An 18496-nucleotide genomic window follows, 5' to 3' on the forward strand; every position below is an offset into this window, starting at 1 on the left:
CCCCTGCCCCTAAGTAACTTCTTGAGTCATTTTTTAGCAGCCTAATGTATTATCTTTGGCCTGAGCTTTCTCCTGAGGCAGTAAATGCTCTCTCACTACCTAGTCTCCCAGCTCTAGGACATATCAGAGACAAAAATTAACTTCTTGAAAAGGTAATTTTTAGTATAAACCTAATATTATAAGAATTTTCTCACATGGCTGCAGAATTTCTAACCACACAGTGTGGGACCCGCCATAATTCCTATTAGCACATCCATTCGCTTGTTAGAAATTGAAGAGCGGGGCCTGTGTCTCTTTCATCTTCCTATTTTCAGTTCTAGGAAAAACATCATATATAGAGGAGATACTCAATTAAGATTAAGTTTTTAATTCATTCCTATTATTTGACTGATAGGACACCAAGCCAAACAGATGAAGTTGAATTTTCAGAGTCCAAGGCCTTGAAGTTGGGGTTGCATTTTAGCCCTTTGTTCTGTCTGTCCTCGGCCCTCTGCAGTCAGCCCCAACGATGTCATGGGTATCATTGTTGCTATGACAACATCAATAAGTGGGCTGGTTTCAAAGGCCCTTGGTAATAGAAAACACTTTATAATGTTTTGACAAGCAACAGACAATAAGGGCAGCTCTACAAAAAGGAGGGAAATTACTGACTTTACAGGACAAGGACTGAATTTTTTTCCAGAGTGTTTACAAAACTCACTGACCTGTAGCAACATGAGCTGAGAGAATTACTTGATTCATTGTTAGAGACCAGATGTGCAGGCTGTGCACAGACACCACCCCGTCGACTGCTAAAATAAGCTCTTTCACACCATTGTAATTCAGGCTCTTTGGCACACCTGACAAAAGGTAAGAGATGGAGGCTGTAGTTATTCAACTAAATACAGCTCATTGAATTACCTAAACAAGCTGCAAAGTCCTCACCCAAAGTTCAAGGTGCTTATCCCTTTGCTGGTTTCTTACTTCAAATGTTTACAAAGAAGATTTACCTGACTACTTCAAGGTTTACCATCAGCCAGAAGTTCCCACTCAGAATACTTGCAGAATTTACTATGCAATAACCAACAACGGTAATTATCCTTAGTTTTTACGGTATACTATTAAACTAACTGTGCCTTTTCCAACTATCTTTATATACACTCTGGAAAGTAAAATGAATAACATGAAATTTGGTATCAAATAATCATGGGTTAGCATGCTGATGACAACTATTGTGAATTTACCCAAATCCCAGAACTTCTCTGATCCTCAGCACATTTGTAGTAAAATAAGGGTGATAAGAACAACACATAGATCTCATAGAACTCTTTGAGGAGCAATTCAGAAAATATCTAAACATTATGAACGGCAATGTTGTACAAAGATTAGTTACCCAACAGGTCATTTAGTGAACTGTGCTAATACAAGATCCTAACATTGTATAATACCGTCTTACTCCTTTTGTACGTTTTCCATTATTTTAGCTACGCTGGAGGATGCTGTATAAGAGATGTCTAAGTACAGCCCTTTTTTAGCCTCTACTTCAGTTATGTACAAACAACACAAACACCTGGGGTGTTTATTAAAAACAAATGTACCATGACTCCATTCCAGACCTAAAAGGAAATTTCTATGGATGAAGCTCCAAAATCTAGAGTCTTTCAGAGTGGTTTTCAACCTTGGATGCACATTAGTATTACCAGAGGAGATTTTAGAAATCCTAATGACTAAGTTATAATCCAAGACCAATTAAATCAGAATCTCTGTGGATAAGGCCCAACATCAGTGCTCATTTGGTGATTCTATCAGGCAGCCGAGATTGAACCACTGCACTAACATGCATGAGCCACTGAGCAGCTCTGCTTTGCAGTGGTTCTCTAGCCTGACTACATGTTTTTAAAAATACCAAAGCCAGCCCCAACCCCAGACAATTAAATCAGAATCTCTGGGTGATATAGTTTGCATATTTGTCCTTGCCAGTGTCTCATGTTAAATTGTAATCCCCAGTGCTGGAGATGGGGCCTGGTGGGAGGTGTTTGCATCATGGTGCCAGATCCCTCATGGCTTGGTGCTGTCTTTGCGATGATGAGTGAGTTCTTGCAAGATTTGGTCATTTAAAAGTGTGTGGCACCTCCCTGCCCTTGCTCCATTCTCATCATGTGACGTGCCTGCTCCCCCTTTGCCTTTTGCCACTATTGGAAGCTTCTTGAGGCCTCCCCAGAAGCAAATGCCACCATGCTTCCTGTATAGCCTACAGAACCATGAGCCAATTAAACTTATTTTCTTTATAAATTATCCAGTCTCAGGTATTTCTTTATAGCAATGTGAGAACAGCCTAATACACTGGGTATGGGAAGCCTGAGAACAAGTATTTTTTAAAAGCTTCCCAGAGGATGATAATGAGCAGCTAGAGCTGAGAACCATCTACTTAAAGAAATGGGGAACGCTTAACCCTCCTTTTGAAAAATTTAACCCATTTATGCCTGAGGTTGCAATTTTTTGAATTTTTGTAATCAGACCTTGGCAATGACCTTGAGCAGTAGGATATAAATAACTCCCACATGCTTAGCATTCCAATAATGGAACACTAGGCATAAATAGGCTAAGAACCTTGTTCATGGGGGATTTCTTCCTTGAAGTTAACTCAAAATTCTCTACAACATAAGCTGAGTTTTTGATCCTACCTAATATTGTTTGTGGAAGTAACAAAGAGCTGGTCATTATGCTGTTTTACTCTATGAGTGGCAAGAGACCTAGGCTCCTAGAAGCAGATGAAAGGAGTTCTTGTCTCAAATTAGCCATGCAATGTGAATAAAGTCATGGGTAAAACTGTTTTAATAATAATAACAAACTTTTATTGAGGGCCCACTATGTGTAAAGTTTGTGCAAAGTACTTCATTTATAGCAATTACCTCATTTAATAGTCCTAAAAACTTTAGAAGCTAGTTATTAAGGTTACAATTCTTATTTAACTAGAGGAGAGGAAATTGGGGTCAGTTAGATTAAGGAACATTGCTAAGGCCACAAAGAGAAGTGGCAGAATTAGGGATATCAGATCCCAACATCTGTGCTCTGAGTACAAAGTGTTATGCAAATACTAGAGTCTAGGAATTACAATCGAAACATTATCTGTTACGCCTAATGTGTGTCATCTCTTTGGGGAATTACCATTTGAAGACCTGCTATCATTCATCTAGGCCCTTTGAAATTAAGTCATGATCCCACTACCCTTTTTTCACTTGTCTCCTTCATCTCATTACTATTATAGAGAACACAGGTCCACCATGACTTATTTTATTATAAGAAATAGTGTTGCCAGGTAAGAGGCATGGCCCCTCTGGCCTTGATGCTCCATCACATCCTATAACTTTCTTTTGCCTGGGGGGGAGTCTGAAAAAAATATTAATGCATCCAGAAAAATATCTAAATTAGTGTTTAATAAATAACTTCCCAGACTTACAAATGTATTTTAAAAACCACTGGACACCATTCATAGTTAAATAATTGCATTTGAAATCAATAAGATACAATATTTCACCTATCAGAGTAGAAAAGAATGAACAGTTTGATAATACTCAGTGGTTGTGATGATGTGAGGAAAGGAGCATTTTTATATGCTGTTGGGGGGAAGGAAATTGATACTATATCTTTGGTAGAAATGGTAGTATCTATCAAATTTTGAAATGCATGTGATACAGTTTGGCTGTGTCCCCACCCAAATCTCACCCAAATCTCACCTTTAATTGTAATAATCCCCAGATGTCAAGGGTGGGGCCAGGTGAAGATAATTGAATCATGAGGGCAGTTCCCCCATACTGTTCTCGTGGTAGTGAATAAGTCTCGTAGATCTAATGGTTTTACAAATGGGAGTTCTCCTGCAAAAGCTTTCTTGCCTGCTGCCATGTAAGATGTGACTGTGCTCCTCCTTTGCCTTCTGCCATGATTGTGAAGCCTCCCCAGCCATGTGAAACTGCGAGTTCATTAAACCTCTTATTCTTTATAATTACCCAGTCTCAGGTATGTCTTTATGAGCAGTGCAAAAACAAACTAATATAGCATGTAAGTTTTGAAACAGCAATATCACTTCTAGGAATTATTCCACAGATATTCAAGTGCTAAAAATATATATATCCAAGGGTGATAATTACATCATTGTTTATAATGTCCATCACAAGCAAGTCCTTCCATGCTGTGGAGTAATTACAGCTGTGAAGAACAGGGTATATCTATGTATGTGCTAATATAAAAGATCTCCAAGTGAAAAATGTCAGGTGCAGAGAAAAATGTGAATCAATATGTAATCCCATTTTTATTAAAAAAAGGCACACACATACATCACATACACATATACATGTGTGTGTATATATATATATATGCAAATGCACAAATATCTTTGGAAAGATAAATGTCAACTTATTAATAGGTATTATCCCTGAAGAATAGGACTGAGAAGGCAAAGATGGAAATATAAGGAGACTTTTTTAAATTATTTCATACTTTTCTGTATTATTTTTAAATTTTACTAAGTACCATACTAACATAATTTGAAGACCTAATTTAAAAAGTAAGTGTCTTCCAGAAAGGAGTTATCTGCTAGTTTCTATAATTAACTGATGCAGACCAGTCTCTGCACTTTTCCTGAAGTAAAATAAGAAAGATAATCACCAAGGAAGAGCTATAGTGAGACACACAAAAAAAGTGGAATATAGCTCATTTCAAATTGTACACCAACTTGTCTTTTATCTTTCTTTAAGTCAATAACTTCCATAATAGCAACAACAGCGGCAGCTCAGCACTTGGTGCCCAGGAAAGAAAATGGATGCTTCTGTGGCTTGACAACCCAAATATTAGAGCCAGAAAATTCACTGTTACTATGTGACATTTGACTCCTTTATCCATTTCACTGTTGTCAACACTATCATCTTTCAAAAATTGTAGTGACCACCAAGAACAAACCTTTAAATGTATACTTAGCAGTGAACGCTAATGAAATGTGAGCTGTCACTAAAGGCAATTGCACTCTGAGACCAGATCTACCTTATGTCAAAATGTGCTGGACAAAAAAAAAAAAAAAAAAATCAGCTAATGTCTGGATATTTCAATCATTCGGATATTTGATATGATGCAAACTTATAGCTCTGGCTGAATTTTACAGGTGCCATTCCCATGGCCAGCATGTGAGAATCCCTTCAGTGGTACGAGAAGATTAGTCCAGTGGTTCCTGAATTGTTGTCCTGGGACCAGCAGCAACAGCATCTTGTTAGAAATTCAAATTCTTGCCCCTCCTACTCCCCAATAAGATATACTGACTCAAGAACTGTAGGAGTGGGTTCAGATATCTGTGTTTTAATAAACCATCCAGGTGATTCTGATGCCACTAAAGTTTGAGAACTGCTGGGTTAGTCTAATAAGGGTTTTGGACAAATATGTATGTCCAAATACCTATTTTAGAATACCTATTTTCCTGGAATGTGAGATAGAAAATGGTATCATTTCTTAATACAAATGGTCAATGTAGCAATGATAAATCACCTTCTAAATATAATTGAGTACCTTGGGTCTCCAATAAACCTTATTTTTAAATTTTAAGCAGTTTTAAATTGACATAATAATTGTACATATGTATGGGACACACAGTGCTATTGCCATACAGATAATGCATAGTGATCAGATGAGGGTAATTAGCAAATTCATCATGTCATACATTTATTATTTCAGCCTGTTGGGAACATTCAATAACTTCCTTCTAGCTATTTGAAACTATATATTATTGTTAATTGTATTCTTGTCATTCTATAGTGCTATAGAACATTAGAGCTTATTCCTCCTATCTCATTGTAATTTTGCATCCTTTAACAACTCTCTCCCTATCCTACTCTTCCCCTTCCCTACCTCTGTTATCTGTTCTACTTTTTACTTCTATGAGAACTTTTTTTTTTAGCTTCCACATATGAGCCAAAACATGTGATGTTTAACTTTCATTTCCTGGCTTATTTTACTTAGCATAATGTCCCCCAGTTCCATCCATGTTTCTACAAATAACAGGATTTCATTGTTTTTCATCACTGAATAGTATTCCATTGTGTATATACACTGCATTTTCTTGATCCATTCATCTATTGTTGGACACCTAGGTTGTACTCCCACACTTTCCCTTTGATGCTCCAGTCAAATCTCCTCTAGTTATTTGTTGCCTTGGCCCTTTCTTACTGCGGGGACTAGCCCCAGCATCTCTAGTCAGCCATCTTGCTGATGTCACTCTCTGACGTACTTTAATATTCTAAGATAATGTCAACGGGAGTCAGTAGTTCTCCCATTCCAAGTACCACTGAATAGTTCTTCTGGTGATGAAGATGGATTTATTCTGATCAAGACTCTCTTATCTGGCCTTTCTGAGGCCATCAGCATCTATGGCTGACTAGTGCTATCGCCACAGTCTATACCCAAGAATTGGCAATTTCTTCCTGTGCAGGTAAATATACAGTACAGTGTTTATTTCCACAATGTAGCTTCATATTTCCTATATTCCAGTCAACACAAAAATGCTAGCTGATAGTTTATATTTACCAAGCTTCCACTGTGTTCTAGCATAATGCCATTTATTTCATCTAATCGTCTCAGCAACACTGTATTGTGGATGTGATATTCCCATTTTTGAGTTGCGAAACTGAAGTTCGGAGGAGGTTACCTGAGGTCTCACAGCTAGAAACTTGCATGACTAGCATTTGAACGAAGGTGGGTCTGATACAAAGACCTTGCTTTTTCAACTATATGATATCTCTCTGAGCTAACTCTGCCAGTAAAGATGTAGCCTAGAAAGGGCAGAAACCAGTAGTTCTTCAACCATTTTATGCCAAATGAAAAGAAAATCACCAAATTGCAGAATGGGGGAAAGGATGCAGGCAGTAAGCTTTAGGCATAAGGATGGATTTCTTTGCAGTGAGGGTTATTTATGTGATCTGTTCCTGGATAGTTGGAAGACTCAAAGAGCCAGACAGAAATTTCACAGGCCCGGGAGAGTAGTCAAGGATAATGATAATGGGGCTGTAGGTGATGAGGTTAATAACATAAGATCCTACTCGGGCCTAACAGCAGGCCTCAGCAAAGCCTCTGGGACCACTGGCTCCTGCTCCCAGCCATGTTAAGATCTCTAATAAAAGACCCACACCTCTTCTTTGTAGCAGTTCCCACTATTGCATTTCAGTGTAATTTTTTGAATGATCTCTTTCTCCCCTTATTAAAGTATTATCCCCATGAGGACAAAGCTTTTTTTTTTTTTTAATTTTATTTTGTTGAGGTAGGGTCTTACTCTGTCACCCAGGCTGGAGTACAGTGGCACCATCTCGGCTCACTGCAGCCTCTGCCTCCCAACCTCAAGTGATCCTCCCACCTCAGGCTCCTGAGTAGCTGGGACTACAGGCTTGCACCACAATGCCCAGGTAATTTTTTGTATTTTTTGTAGAGACGAGGTTTTCCCGTATTGCCCAGGTTGGTCTCAAACTCCCGGATTCAAGCAATCCTCCCACCTCAGCCTCCCAAACTGTAATTCCTGGAATTATAGGCATGAGCCACTGTGCCCAGCCCATATTTCATTTTACTATACTTTATTTTGAGAGATGGGGTCTCACTATGTTGCCCAGGCTGTAGGGCAGTGGCTATTCACAGGCACAATCCCACTACTGATCGGCATAAGAGCTTTGACCCACTCTGTTTCTGATCTGTGCCAGTTCACCCTTCCTTAGGCAACCTAGTGGTACCCTGTTCCCAGGAGGCCATATTGATGTTGAACTTAGTGCAGACACCTGAACCTCATAGCACACTACAGCCCAGAACTTCATAAGAGAGCTGTGTTCTGCTCTGCTTCTCTCTGTAACTCCAGTTCTGAGCACATTACCTCGCACAGAGCTGGGGCTCAATAAACACTTGCCAAACAAATAAAGGGTCACCCTTGTTTTCTTCTACTCTGAGATACAATTTGAAAAAAAAAAAATGTTTAGCTCTAATGCAGCCTAGGAGGTAAATTTATGTAGTTTTTTCTTAGGTCTTTTCCAGGTATATTTAGGGAATAATTTATATTTTTGCAGTATCTCCTCATGATGTTTATACTTATTGTTTTTACACTGTGAAATATTACGTAACAGTTGCTAGAGCAGGAATAGAAGCCAGTTCTTTTTACTTGTTCCCATATGAAAAAAATCAAACGATCGTTTTCACAAAAATTCCTTACCACTTTAAATTTTTCCCATAATTCAAATTAACAGTGAGCATGCCTTACAGTCATGCCCTTTTGTGATTCTAGGGAAGAGAAAACACTGACCCTGGGAGTAATAATAAAATCACTCCTACCTTCCATGAGTAAGATGGAGAAGTCCTTTAAGATAGTGATGGTGCTGGCCAAAACCAGGATGGAAAAGATGAATGTGCAGATTGGGTCGGCTAGTTTATACTCTGGCTAGAAAAAAACAAGGATTTTGGTTAACTGAATTCATACCTCTCTTCCAGAAAGTGTGATTAATAAAATAAGTAAACCTCCCTGTGTCTTTCCTTCTCTGTCACTCATTCACCCTTTTGACATGTGTCATCCAACTTAGAGGCAAGACTTTGTTTTTGAAGACTCAATCCTTCCTTTTAGCTTTAAACTACCAGCAAATAAAGAAGTGAGACTACAAGACATGCTCTCCCCGTAATTTAAGAACTAAAAGGAAGAATATTCTTAAGTTTGCCCTCAAGAGCCCTGATTTAACTTCTTGAAGATTAATAAAAGTACAGAGTATGTGATGAAAGTATGCATAAATATGCCCACAAGATCCAATGACGTTTTGGCCTTAATTATAATGAGGAGAAGAAAGGATATTACTTGCTCAGAAATTGCATATGGCCAGCATACACCTGGACTATGCTCTTGGTTGACTGGGGTGAGTTTATTTCTTTGCCTCTCAAGTATTGCACATACTCAAGGCTGGCATCTTTGATGCAGTCCTAAGGTTGTGAACCAAAGTGTCATCCTTGCTCAGTCTCCTCACTGGAACCCTTAGCCTCAGGGTGAAATGTCTGCTTTTCTACCCTTGATGAAGTTCTTTGCCACAGAAAAGTCTCTTTAAGAAATTCAGCATCAACTCAACTTCTGTAAGTGGACCCTCAAACTCCACGTACCCTTATAACTTTGAACTAGATTTGCCTTAGACTTAAAGCTTTCAGTGATCATTTTGCTCAACTGAATTCAGATATTTTTGTAATTTTTATTTACATGTTTTCCCTTTTTCAGGAAAAGCTATGAGTCTCTGCAAATTAGACAATTGTGATGCAAACAGACAGAGCTAAATGTTCTTCTCCATTCTGTGCCTGCTAACCCATCTCTGTTATCAGTATTACCAGGTAGAGAGCTGTAGTGGATATTTATTTATTTAGGGTCAGAGGCTTACCAGGGAGTCTTTCCCACTTTTCATTAGCACTTTGGCTTTTGGGGGAGAAGCCACCTCTCCCCCATTGTGGGCAATACTGGTGGAACAATAAATCAGGTAATCTAACCTCCCTTCAGCCAAGCAGCAGACACAAGACACAACCTAGGTCAATTGGACTCCGTTCACAGAAGTATCATTCTTCAGAAGTGACAGAAACAGAAAACAACATTTGTTGAGACACATTTATTTCAGTGTGGTGTCTCGGACAGAAGTTGGATCGTTTCTAAAATCTCGATATCAAAATTTGCCCTTATTTCTACTTTGACGTCTGTCTAGGAGCACACACAGTACATTTCAGCCATTAAATATACTTTTTGCTAAAGTGAGCCAGAGATGTTCCCTATTGCTTATAATCCAAGAACCTGAAGGTATTCACAGTTTAGTTGCTATTCATCTTAACACCATGGTTGAGGGTTTGTTTGCTTGCTTTAGCTTTGCAAAGTAGTTTGTATAGGTAAACAGAGGATGCCCATTCTCTTTAAGTTAATGTTGGAGCTTCTGTACTACCTAATCTATGTAAGTACTAGGATGGTGGGTAAACTCAAACTCACCTTAAAGTAGATAATAAGTGCACTAATTAGCACACTGATACTCTGAAATAGATCTCCAAGGGCATGCACAAAAGCAGCTCTGACGCTGGCATTGGCTTGCACTTCCTTGTGATTGTGGCCAAGGCGTCTCTGGTGCAAAACCACAGTTAGTCTGAAAGAGAGAACAATGTTCTTAGCACACATGAGATCAGTTTTCAAAATGTAGGCAGCATAATGGAGGAGCTGCCAATAACATGCATTATCCAAAATGATGGATAGTTGAAGTATTTATGCTTTAAAAAGATCTATCTTTGACTAATGTTTAAATACACGTGTCATAAAATTTTAATACTTTTATACAAAAACCACAGAGACGCACCCAGTTTACTCATTCATCCACCTAATGTTTCTCTGTTTCACATTGAAACTGGAAAGCATCACTTCTTAGATGAAAATCAAGCATTTGACAATGAAGGGAGGAAATCTCCTTTATTGAAGGTTGACTGTCAGGCACTGAGCTGGCTTAAAGTCAAGCTTCATTGGGAGCTTAATTAAAAGTACTGGTTTCACACGCAAAAAAAAACACAGGAAGGGATAAATAAGGGAAAAATAAAATAAGTAGTGAATTTTATTGAAGTTTTATTTTACCTTTTATTTTACTTAATTTTGTGCATTTTAAAAAGAATTTTAAATTTGAATGATTTCTTAATGTCCAATGATGAGAATATTGTGCTCATGGATATAAAGCTCTTAATCCAGAAGTAGAAATATATTAATGTATTAAAAATGATCTGGTATGTGTACATATATATACACACAATATATTGCAAAGCTGAGCATCTCTTGTCTCAAAGTGATCAATAGCAAATACTACAAACTATGTGCATAATTCTGTTTATCTATACCTTTAAGTGGTATTAGACTAAACGTAAAATTAGAACATTTTCACTGACAGCTCAGTGTTTTGCCTTTCTGAACCTTTTCTAAACATTTTGGAACAAAGATTTAAAAACAGCAACATATTGTTCAACGTCATGTATCCCATTCTATTTTCAGGTAAAGTGTCTGTTAAAACTCAGGTCATCACCACAAAGTGAAATGACCACTAGGCATCAAGATGTGATCACTACATGATGTACAGTTTTCAGATGTTCAGTGTTTGGGTAGAAATTCACTCTCAACTAGGAGTTACCATTTAAGGTCCCTTAGACAGCCTGATATGGCTGATAGATCATAGACCCTCATCTGATCTGCCATGTGTGTTCATCACATTGTCATTCATTCTTTTACTCATCTTATTGACAAAAAGAGACAGGAAAAAAACATATGTAGTCACTCATATGCAGACACTTGTAAAATCTTGGGCCATAAAGGTGAGTGAAAACAGATGTGGTCATTCCCCAGTGTAGCTTTAAATGTGCTGGAGAAGGTAAAGTTTAAGCACCCCCCTCCCCCCACACACACACAAGTGGAAAATTCTAATTACAGTAAGTCCACCAAGAACTGGTACTATGGGTAATACAACAGAGGAGTCTGATTTAGTTAGAAAGACGTTACAGCTGAGTTGAACTCAAAAGCTTAAGCTAGAGTTAAATATGCTGAGGGAAGGAAATGTTTCAGGCAGTGAAAACTTAGCAGGCAATAGCCTTCAGGCTCTATTTATAACCTTCATCCTAGAATCTCTTCACAACTTCTATTGGAACTTTATGTCCTGATTTTGAGTCCCCAAGGAATAGATTTATTCCTGAATCGCAGTTCTGATATCTTTATATTCAAACAATACAGCATCTAGCAGCATTTGAAACCTGTAATCCCAGTTTTTGGAGAAAATATTATAGTCACTCAGCATTCTTATCCATCAATAACTATCTACTTGCACAAAGAAGGCAGAGATTTCCAACCGCCTTGACTTTCTGAGTGTAAAAAGCACCTGCAATGTGAAGGTCAATGTTCAAAAGCAGTTACAAGAAAAAGAAAATTTGGATGATATCTGTTTAGAAAATCAAACCTGATCATTGAGGCCCCAGATTGATGTGATAGTTGGGTAGGTTTGTAGCCTTCATCTGTGTGTAGCATCAAGACAGCCTACGTGACATATGACTCTCAGGAAGTTAATACTTGTATTCTTCCTTCTGCCTCAAGACCATATTGTTCTCCTTATGCAAAGCAGACATTATTGACCTGTAGTCAGCAATGTGTGTGCTCTGGCATATTTGTCTCCTAGGGGTGATAGGTTTACATTGATCGACTCACACTTTTTCTCCCAGTGCCAATGTGAAACACATTTTCAAGTTAACTGGCTGAAGATGGGGATCTAGTCACTGACAGCAGATCAAACACCATTCTTCTAATTATTTAGCTCAGAGATTTTGAGCAATGGCTCACAAACTGAGAGCTGGGTAAGTGAGATGTCAAGGGGCAAGGCTATTAGAATGAACTGAGGACCTTTTTCAAAGTGTATGTGCTCAGCTATTCTTGAATTCCAGAGATGCCATTGTGCCCCCTCTTAAAATCCACTGTTTAAAACTTCATTTTTCGATCACTGTCTTCTCTACCTTCATGTGAAAATCTACCTCAGAGCATATATCAAGTTGCATTGCAAGATAGATAGGCAGATGATAAATAGGCTGAGTTTCCTATTGCTTCTGTAATAAATTACCATGTTTTAGCAGCTTAAAACAACACAAACTTATAGTTCTGGAGGTCAGAAGTCTACAGTGGGTCTCTAGGACTGCATCTTTTCTAGAGGTTCTAGAAGGGAATTCATGTTCTTGTCTTTTCCAGCTTCTAGAGGTCACCTGGCTCCAGGCTGCGTTCTCCATTTTCAACATCAGATATACAGCATCTTCTCTCCTCTCTGATCTCCTGTCTCCTTCTTATAAGGATGCTTGTCATTATGTGGGCTCACCTGGATAATCCAGGATAATCCCCTATCTTAATATCCTTCATCACATTTGCACAGTTCCTTTTGCCATATGATTTAACATATTCAGAAGTTCCAGGGGTTAGGATGTTTAAATCTTTTTAGGGGAGTGGGTCATTATTCTGTCCACCAACATGATAGCTAGCTAGATCACTAGACAGAGAGATGGGTGGATGGAGTTTTAAGTAGAGTTGCCCAGAATTAGATCCTCAAATGGGAAGGAGAAATTTGACTCAAAAAGATCAAAGTCCTGACCTCAAAACCCCATTGCCTGAGCAATCCAGTAGTTCATTTTAGGAAAGGGAGACTCATTTGTCAAGGGACATATGCTCAACTCCTGTAAAATGATTTAAGACTGCCTAGATAAAAGAATGGACCAGCAGGTTGAAACCAAAGGGAGAATTTAACTAACATAGCACAAGGAAGAATTTTCATGCAGTCAAAATGCTGCAAAGATAATAGAGGCTGTTTTTGAGGGAAATAAATTTCCTTTTATGAGTTCTATTAAAATATATGAAACTAATGACCATTTTATGGAAATGTTGCAAAAGAGAATGCAAAAGTAAAATGGGGACTGAAGTAAATACATGTTAGAGTCCCTTCCAACGCAACCCACAGGGAGGCCATCATCTGCTCACCTCATAGAAATGGAACAGTAGTAAGTTACGCCCCATGTGGAACCATTGACATGCCTGAGAATGTAAAGGAGCTCAATTTCTGGGTCTGTGAATCTGGATTAAAATCCTGGCTCTGTACTACTTAACCTCACTGGGCGTCAGTTTCCTGATCTGTAACATAGGAGTGTTGTGAACATTAAAGTTGGTAATGTATATCCAAACATCCTAACCCTGCCTCTGGCACACCAGAAGCTTTTGAAACATGGTAGCTAGTAGAAGCCAGTATTAAAAAACACTTTAGCTTAAACAAAAGCAGTTAACCTTGTTTTCAATCTTAAAGCCATTCAAACACTCTGTCTGGCCTCTAACATCTTCACAAGTGCTGAGTTTTTAAAAAGTCTTTGTCCAGATAGAGTTACAGGAGAGCCTCATGGGCACTGTGCGGGGACCAGGGGATGACTTACATAATGTTGGCTGCCACTGCGCAGCTGGAAACGATGATCATCACAGTCGCCTGGATCTGGTAATCGGGATACAGCAGGCGCTCACACGCCAGGTACACCAGCACGCCAGTCACCACCCAGATGCACAGGATGGAGAGCAGGGCACCAAGGATCTCTAGGAATTCAAACACATACAGAAACCCACACACAGATAACTCCATCACCTACACCCCCAAAACTCGTAAGACTCTTTGCCGCTTCCCCCCAAAAGAGGCTTCACACTAGTTCACTCAGTGATTCACAAAGTAAAAGTCTGGACAGATTTTAAAACTAAGAGAAGGAATTTTAATGTTGCATTCATAAAACACCAGCGTCTGAGTCATTATGCTCCATGTTACTAAGTAATTTCCAGCAAATTTTTAAAACATATTAACTGCCGCCTACCGCCCCTACCCCCCGCCCACCCCACCACCCCGCCGCCGTTTTCCTTGGGGATCTTAATTTAAACAGGTGCTAAAATGATTGAAACTTATTAGGAGGTAAAATAATGAGACACAGAGAGTAAAATGTGTTTAGAAACTCTTAATTTCACCATAAAACATTTACGACCTGCCAGTGCCAGCACCTTCAATGGAATAAAATAGTGAAAAGGGAAAGCTTCAGAGAGCACTTGAAGAAAATGAGTTTTATTTGCCAGTGTAACATATTATAAACACAGAGGTGAGCTCAGAGGCTTGCTAACGCTCTGACTGCATTTTAAGAGCAACAGTAAGGAAAAGAAGCATCAGAATAGAAGTGTTTACATCAATATGTAGAGATAAAATGGTGTTCAATCTGCCCACTGAGGAAAGTGCATTTGCTCACTTAGGAGTTAACACTTCATTCTGACCTTTAATTCAAACCCATAGATAGATTCTAAAAACCCAGAAGGGTCTAGAAACATTCTTTGAGTCAGTGGTCAGGTACAATCCATCATTTAGTCCTTCCCCACTTTAAGCTAATCCCAGAGATTAGTTCCTTTTAAAGCAGAGCAATGTAATACATTCTTACCCAGTGTGTGGCAATAATTTCCCAGACTTTAGTCATTTACAAACAACCTTCATAACGTTTTCCAAATCCACATGCTACCTGCCTTATTAACCACTCAATATTTTTTTCAAATAAATTCCCTTTTTACAGTTAGCTTCTTCCTAAACAATGTTATCCATGAAATTACATATTTGATGTGCTAGTTTATTTTGTAATGGGCATCAGGATGTGTAATTATTGTCCATGTGACACTTAAAATTATCTGACCAACTGTGGAACATTTCTCACACTATGGGAAATGCTGATGCAGATGTTTAAGGCATGAGCTCAAGTGTCAGACGTATATGGACTGGCTATGTGACTTTAGACAAGTCGCTTAACCTATTTGAGCCTGACTGTTCTTATCTATATGTATTATAATAATAGAATATATGTAGAATATAATAATAGAATAATAGAATATACATAGATTATGGGTTAAATTATGTTCCCCCCAAATTTATATGTTAAAGTACTAATCTTTGGCCGGGTGCGGCGGCTCATGTCTGTAATCCCAGCACTTTGTGAAGCTGAGGCAGGCAGATTGCCTGAGGTCAGTAGTTCAAGACCAGCCTGGCCAACATGTTGAAACCCCATCTCTACTAAAGATACAAAAAAAAAAAAAAATTAGCTGGGCATGGTGGTATGCACCTGTAATCCCAGCTACTCGGGAGGCTGAGGCAGGGGTATTGCATGAACCAGGGAGGTGGAGGTTGCAATGAGCCGAGATTGTGCCACTGCACTCCAGCCTGGGCAAGAGAGCAAGACTCTGTCTTTAAAAAAAAAAAAAAAAAAGGTACTCATCTTCAATTCATCAGATTGTGACCTTATTTGGAAATAGGGTAATTGCAGATGAAGTTAGTTAAGATGAAATCATACTGGAGTAGGATGGTTTCAATATGGCTAGTGTCCTTACTTAAAGTGGAAACCTGGACACAGACATGCAAATGGGGAAAATGCCATGTAAAGATGAAAGCAGAGCTCTATGAGCCAAGGAATGACAGACAAAGTTTCTGACAAAGTTTGCCAAAAAACCACCAGAAGCTAAGAGAGAGGCCTGAAACTGATCTCCCCTCACAGACCTCAGAAGGAACCAACCCCACTGATGCCCGATTGCAGACTTCTGTTTTTCGTAACTGTGAGGCAATAAATGTCAGTTGTTGAAACAGAAATGTATTTAAAACCGAGTAATGTATTATTACCCAGTGTGTGGCAATTATTTCCCAGACTTCAGTCATTCATAGACAACCTTCATAATTTGTTATGAAAATTAATAATGTACCCCCCAAAATAATGTACCCAATTTGTAGTACATTATTAAGGCAGCCATAGGAACCTAATATAACATATAGCAAACACTCAAGAATCTGTTATTTTATTAGTCTACTCAGGCTACTTACAACTCCCCTTTGCAGAAGTTTATGAGGACCAGGCCCAAAAATTTCTGGTTTGCCGGAAATGGAAGTTGAGTCTGTGGATGTCAGGAAGTGTGTTTCCTACCCGTGAAAATCCAAATCAGGGTATGAAAGTGGAGCATGTCTAACTCAAAACCCATGGTTAGGAAGCACAGTGGGAAAAGAGCTGCAGGTGTAAAGCTCAATACCAAGAGCAAGAGTCAGGAGTCAGATCTCAAGACAAAACAAAGAGTCAGAAATCCAAAAGTAACTAGTTAGAACGGGAGACACATGAGGATCATTGGTAAATGCTACCATGATTGCTTAAAAAAAAATAGCTTAGCTGGGCTCATTGGGTTGACCAGATGATGGGTGTGTTGGGTATGAATGTGTTGGACTCACCTCTATGTCTATAGAGGTGCTGTTTAATATGGTAGCCACCAATCATGCATGGCTGTTTAAAATGAAATTAAGTAAATTTCAAAATCTGGTTCTTCAGTAGCACTAGCCGCATTTAAAGTGTTCAATAGCTACATCATACTGTATATTACAGAATATTGCCCTCGCAGCAGAGAGTTCTATGAACAGCTCAGGGTCTTCCATGGCCACGATGCCAAAGTACAAGCAGAGATCTAAATTCTGAGTTCACCCTACATTTTCAAACCATCTTAGGTTTACAAAACTGCTTTGACAAATGGTATCAGAAAGGGTCAAGTACATGTAAAACTTTACACCAACAAATAATGGGTGCTTAGCCAGAGGTCCATGTTTTCCAAGTGTAGTGCTGTTCAAGCACCGGCAAAAGCATTCTCAGATCACATTGTCACGAACTCTCGTTTATTGCCTCATCTCCTGGATGTTAAAGGGAAGCAAGTCAAAACACCTGTGATGATCAATGGTTTAGTATGAAATTAGGACTTCCTGCCATTCTAAACTTGAAAAACTGCAGTCCACAGGTGTCAGCCTACAAGCTGTGACACGTGTCTAGCAGCCCTTTCAGTGAAGGCTGGCCACCCTTGCTCAGCTCTCCGATTTCCTCTACATTGAGGTTCTCAACCAGTGTGAAAATGTGGAATTGTGGCTATTTGTTCACATGATTTGCACAAAATACTCAGTCAGAAGCTCCTCCAGCTGATATAAGGAATAACGCAGAGGAGAATTGAAGTTGCAGAGTATGGGGTTGTGGGGGCGGGTAAGGGAGGGATTGTAAAAATGAATCAAAGTAAAAACCCTCATCAAGACCTAGGTGATGGGTTAGTTACTCAGTGAAGGAACCAGCTGCAAGAAAGGAGAAAAAGTAAACTTTCATCCTCTCCTCTTCCTTCTCCTCCTCCTTTTTTGCATTATTGTTGATTGAGTGAGCAAGCTATTCAGCTGGACCATTCACTGAATGGCTAAATGCTGTGTGTGAGCAGGAAAGCCTGTATTCTATTCCTGAATCCTCTATGAGAAGTTCTTCAATCTCTGTAACTCTCTTGGGTGCTCCGTGCCTCCTTTTGCAATATGGCAGAAGCTTTACTCCTATCCTCTCTTCCAGGGATGCAGAGTAATTTAGTGAATTGTATTATGTCTATCACCAGGCACAGAGTCCCTGAGGCTGGGGCGGTTGCTGAAGTGATACACGTGTTCCTCTTGTCCCAGAGGACTAGAGATAGCACCATTAATCTGTCTGTTATCTGAATTAATATTGAAAACACATATTCCCACATAGACGTTTGTTTTATCCTGTGCATCAGAAATGTGTCTCTAAGGATTTTCCAACAAGGCTTTGCTTTGTAGCTTCCATTTTTACCCTTGGTTTGACTTTGCAGCACCAGCCTGCTGTTATTGCTCACTCTATGAACTGTACCTGCTCGGTGCCATCCAAACGTCAGCCGCTTAGAGGGAGGCTTCGATGACAACCACAGGGAGAAGAGACTGAGCAGGAAACTGGTCAGGTCAATTAAGAGGTGGGCAGCATCTGTGACGACAGCAAGACTCCCAGCGAAGTGCCCACCTAGAGAATGCAAAATAGTACACTGTGTTAAGGCCCCAGAATGCAGCTAGATTCATAGACATGCTAACCATCGTGGGTGAAAATG

General features: G+C 39.2%; 1 protein-coding gene and 1 long non-coding RNA gene across 19 annotated transcripts in view; one reads left to right on the forward strand and one right to left on the reverse strand.

Moving 5' to 3' along the window:
- LOC105475937 (uncharacterized) overlaps positions 1-18496 on the forward strand; it is a 459161-nt gene that overhangs the window by 355203 nt on the left and 85462 nt on the right. The window lies entirely within an intron of this gene.
- The window catches only part of LOC105475935 (solute carrier family 30 member 8), a 57023-nt gene that overhangs the window by 813 nt on the left and 37714 nt on the right, over positions 1-18496 (reverse strand). For all 3 annotated transcript variants that reach the window (XM_011731458.3, XM_011731461.2, XM_011731460.2), the window contains exons 3-7: positions 18265-18411; positions 13975-14128; positions 9992-10142; positions 8326-8431; positions 705-839 (exon numbers count right to left, since the gene is read on the reverse strand). In XM_011731458.3, coding sequence (XP_011729760.1) covers positions 705-839; positions 8326-8431; positions 9992-10142; positions 13975-14128; positions 18265-18411 — 693 coding nt within the window. The remainder of the gene's footprint in view (positions 1-704; positions 840-8325; positions 8432-9991; positions 10143-13974; positions 14129-18264; positions 18412-18496) is intronic.

This window comes from Macaca nemestrina, chromosome 8, assembly GCF_043159975.1.
Source record: "Macaca nemestrina isolate mMacNem1 chromosome 8, mMacNem.hap1, whole genome shotgun sequence".
Lineage (NCBI taxonomy): Eukaryota > Metazoa > Chordata > Mammalia > Primates > Cercopithecidae > Macaca > Macaca nemestrina.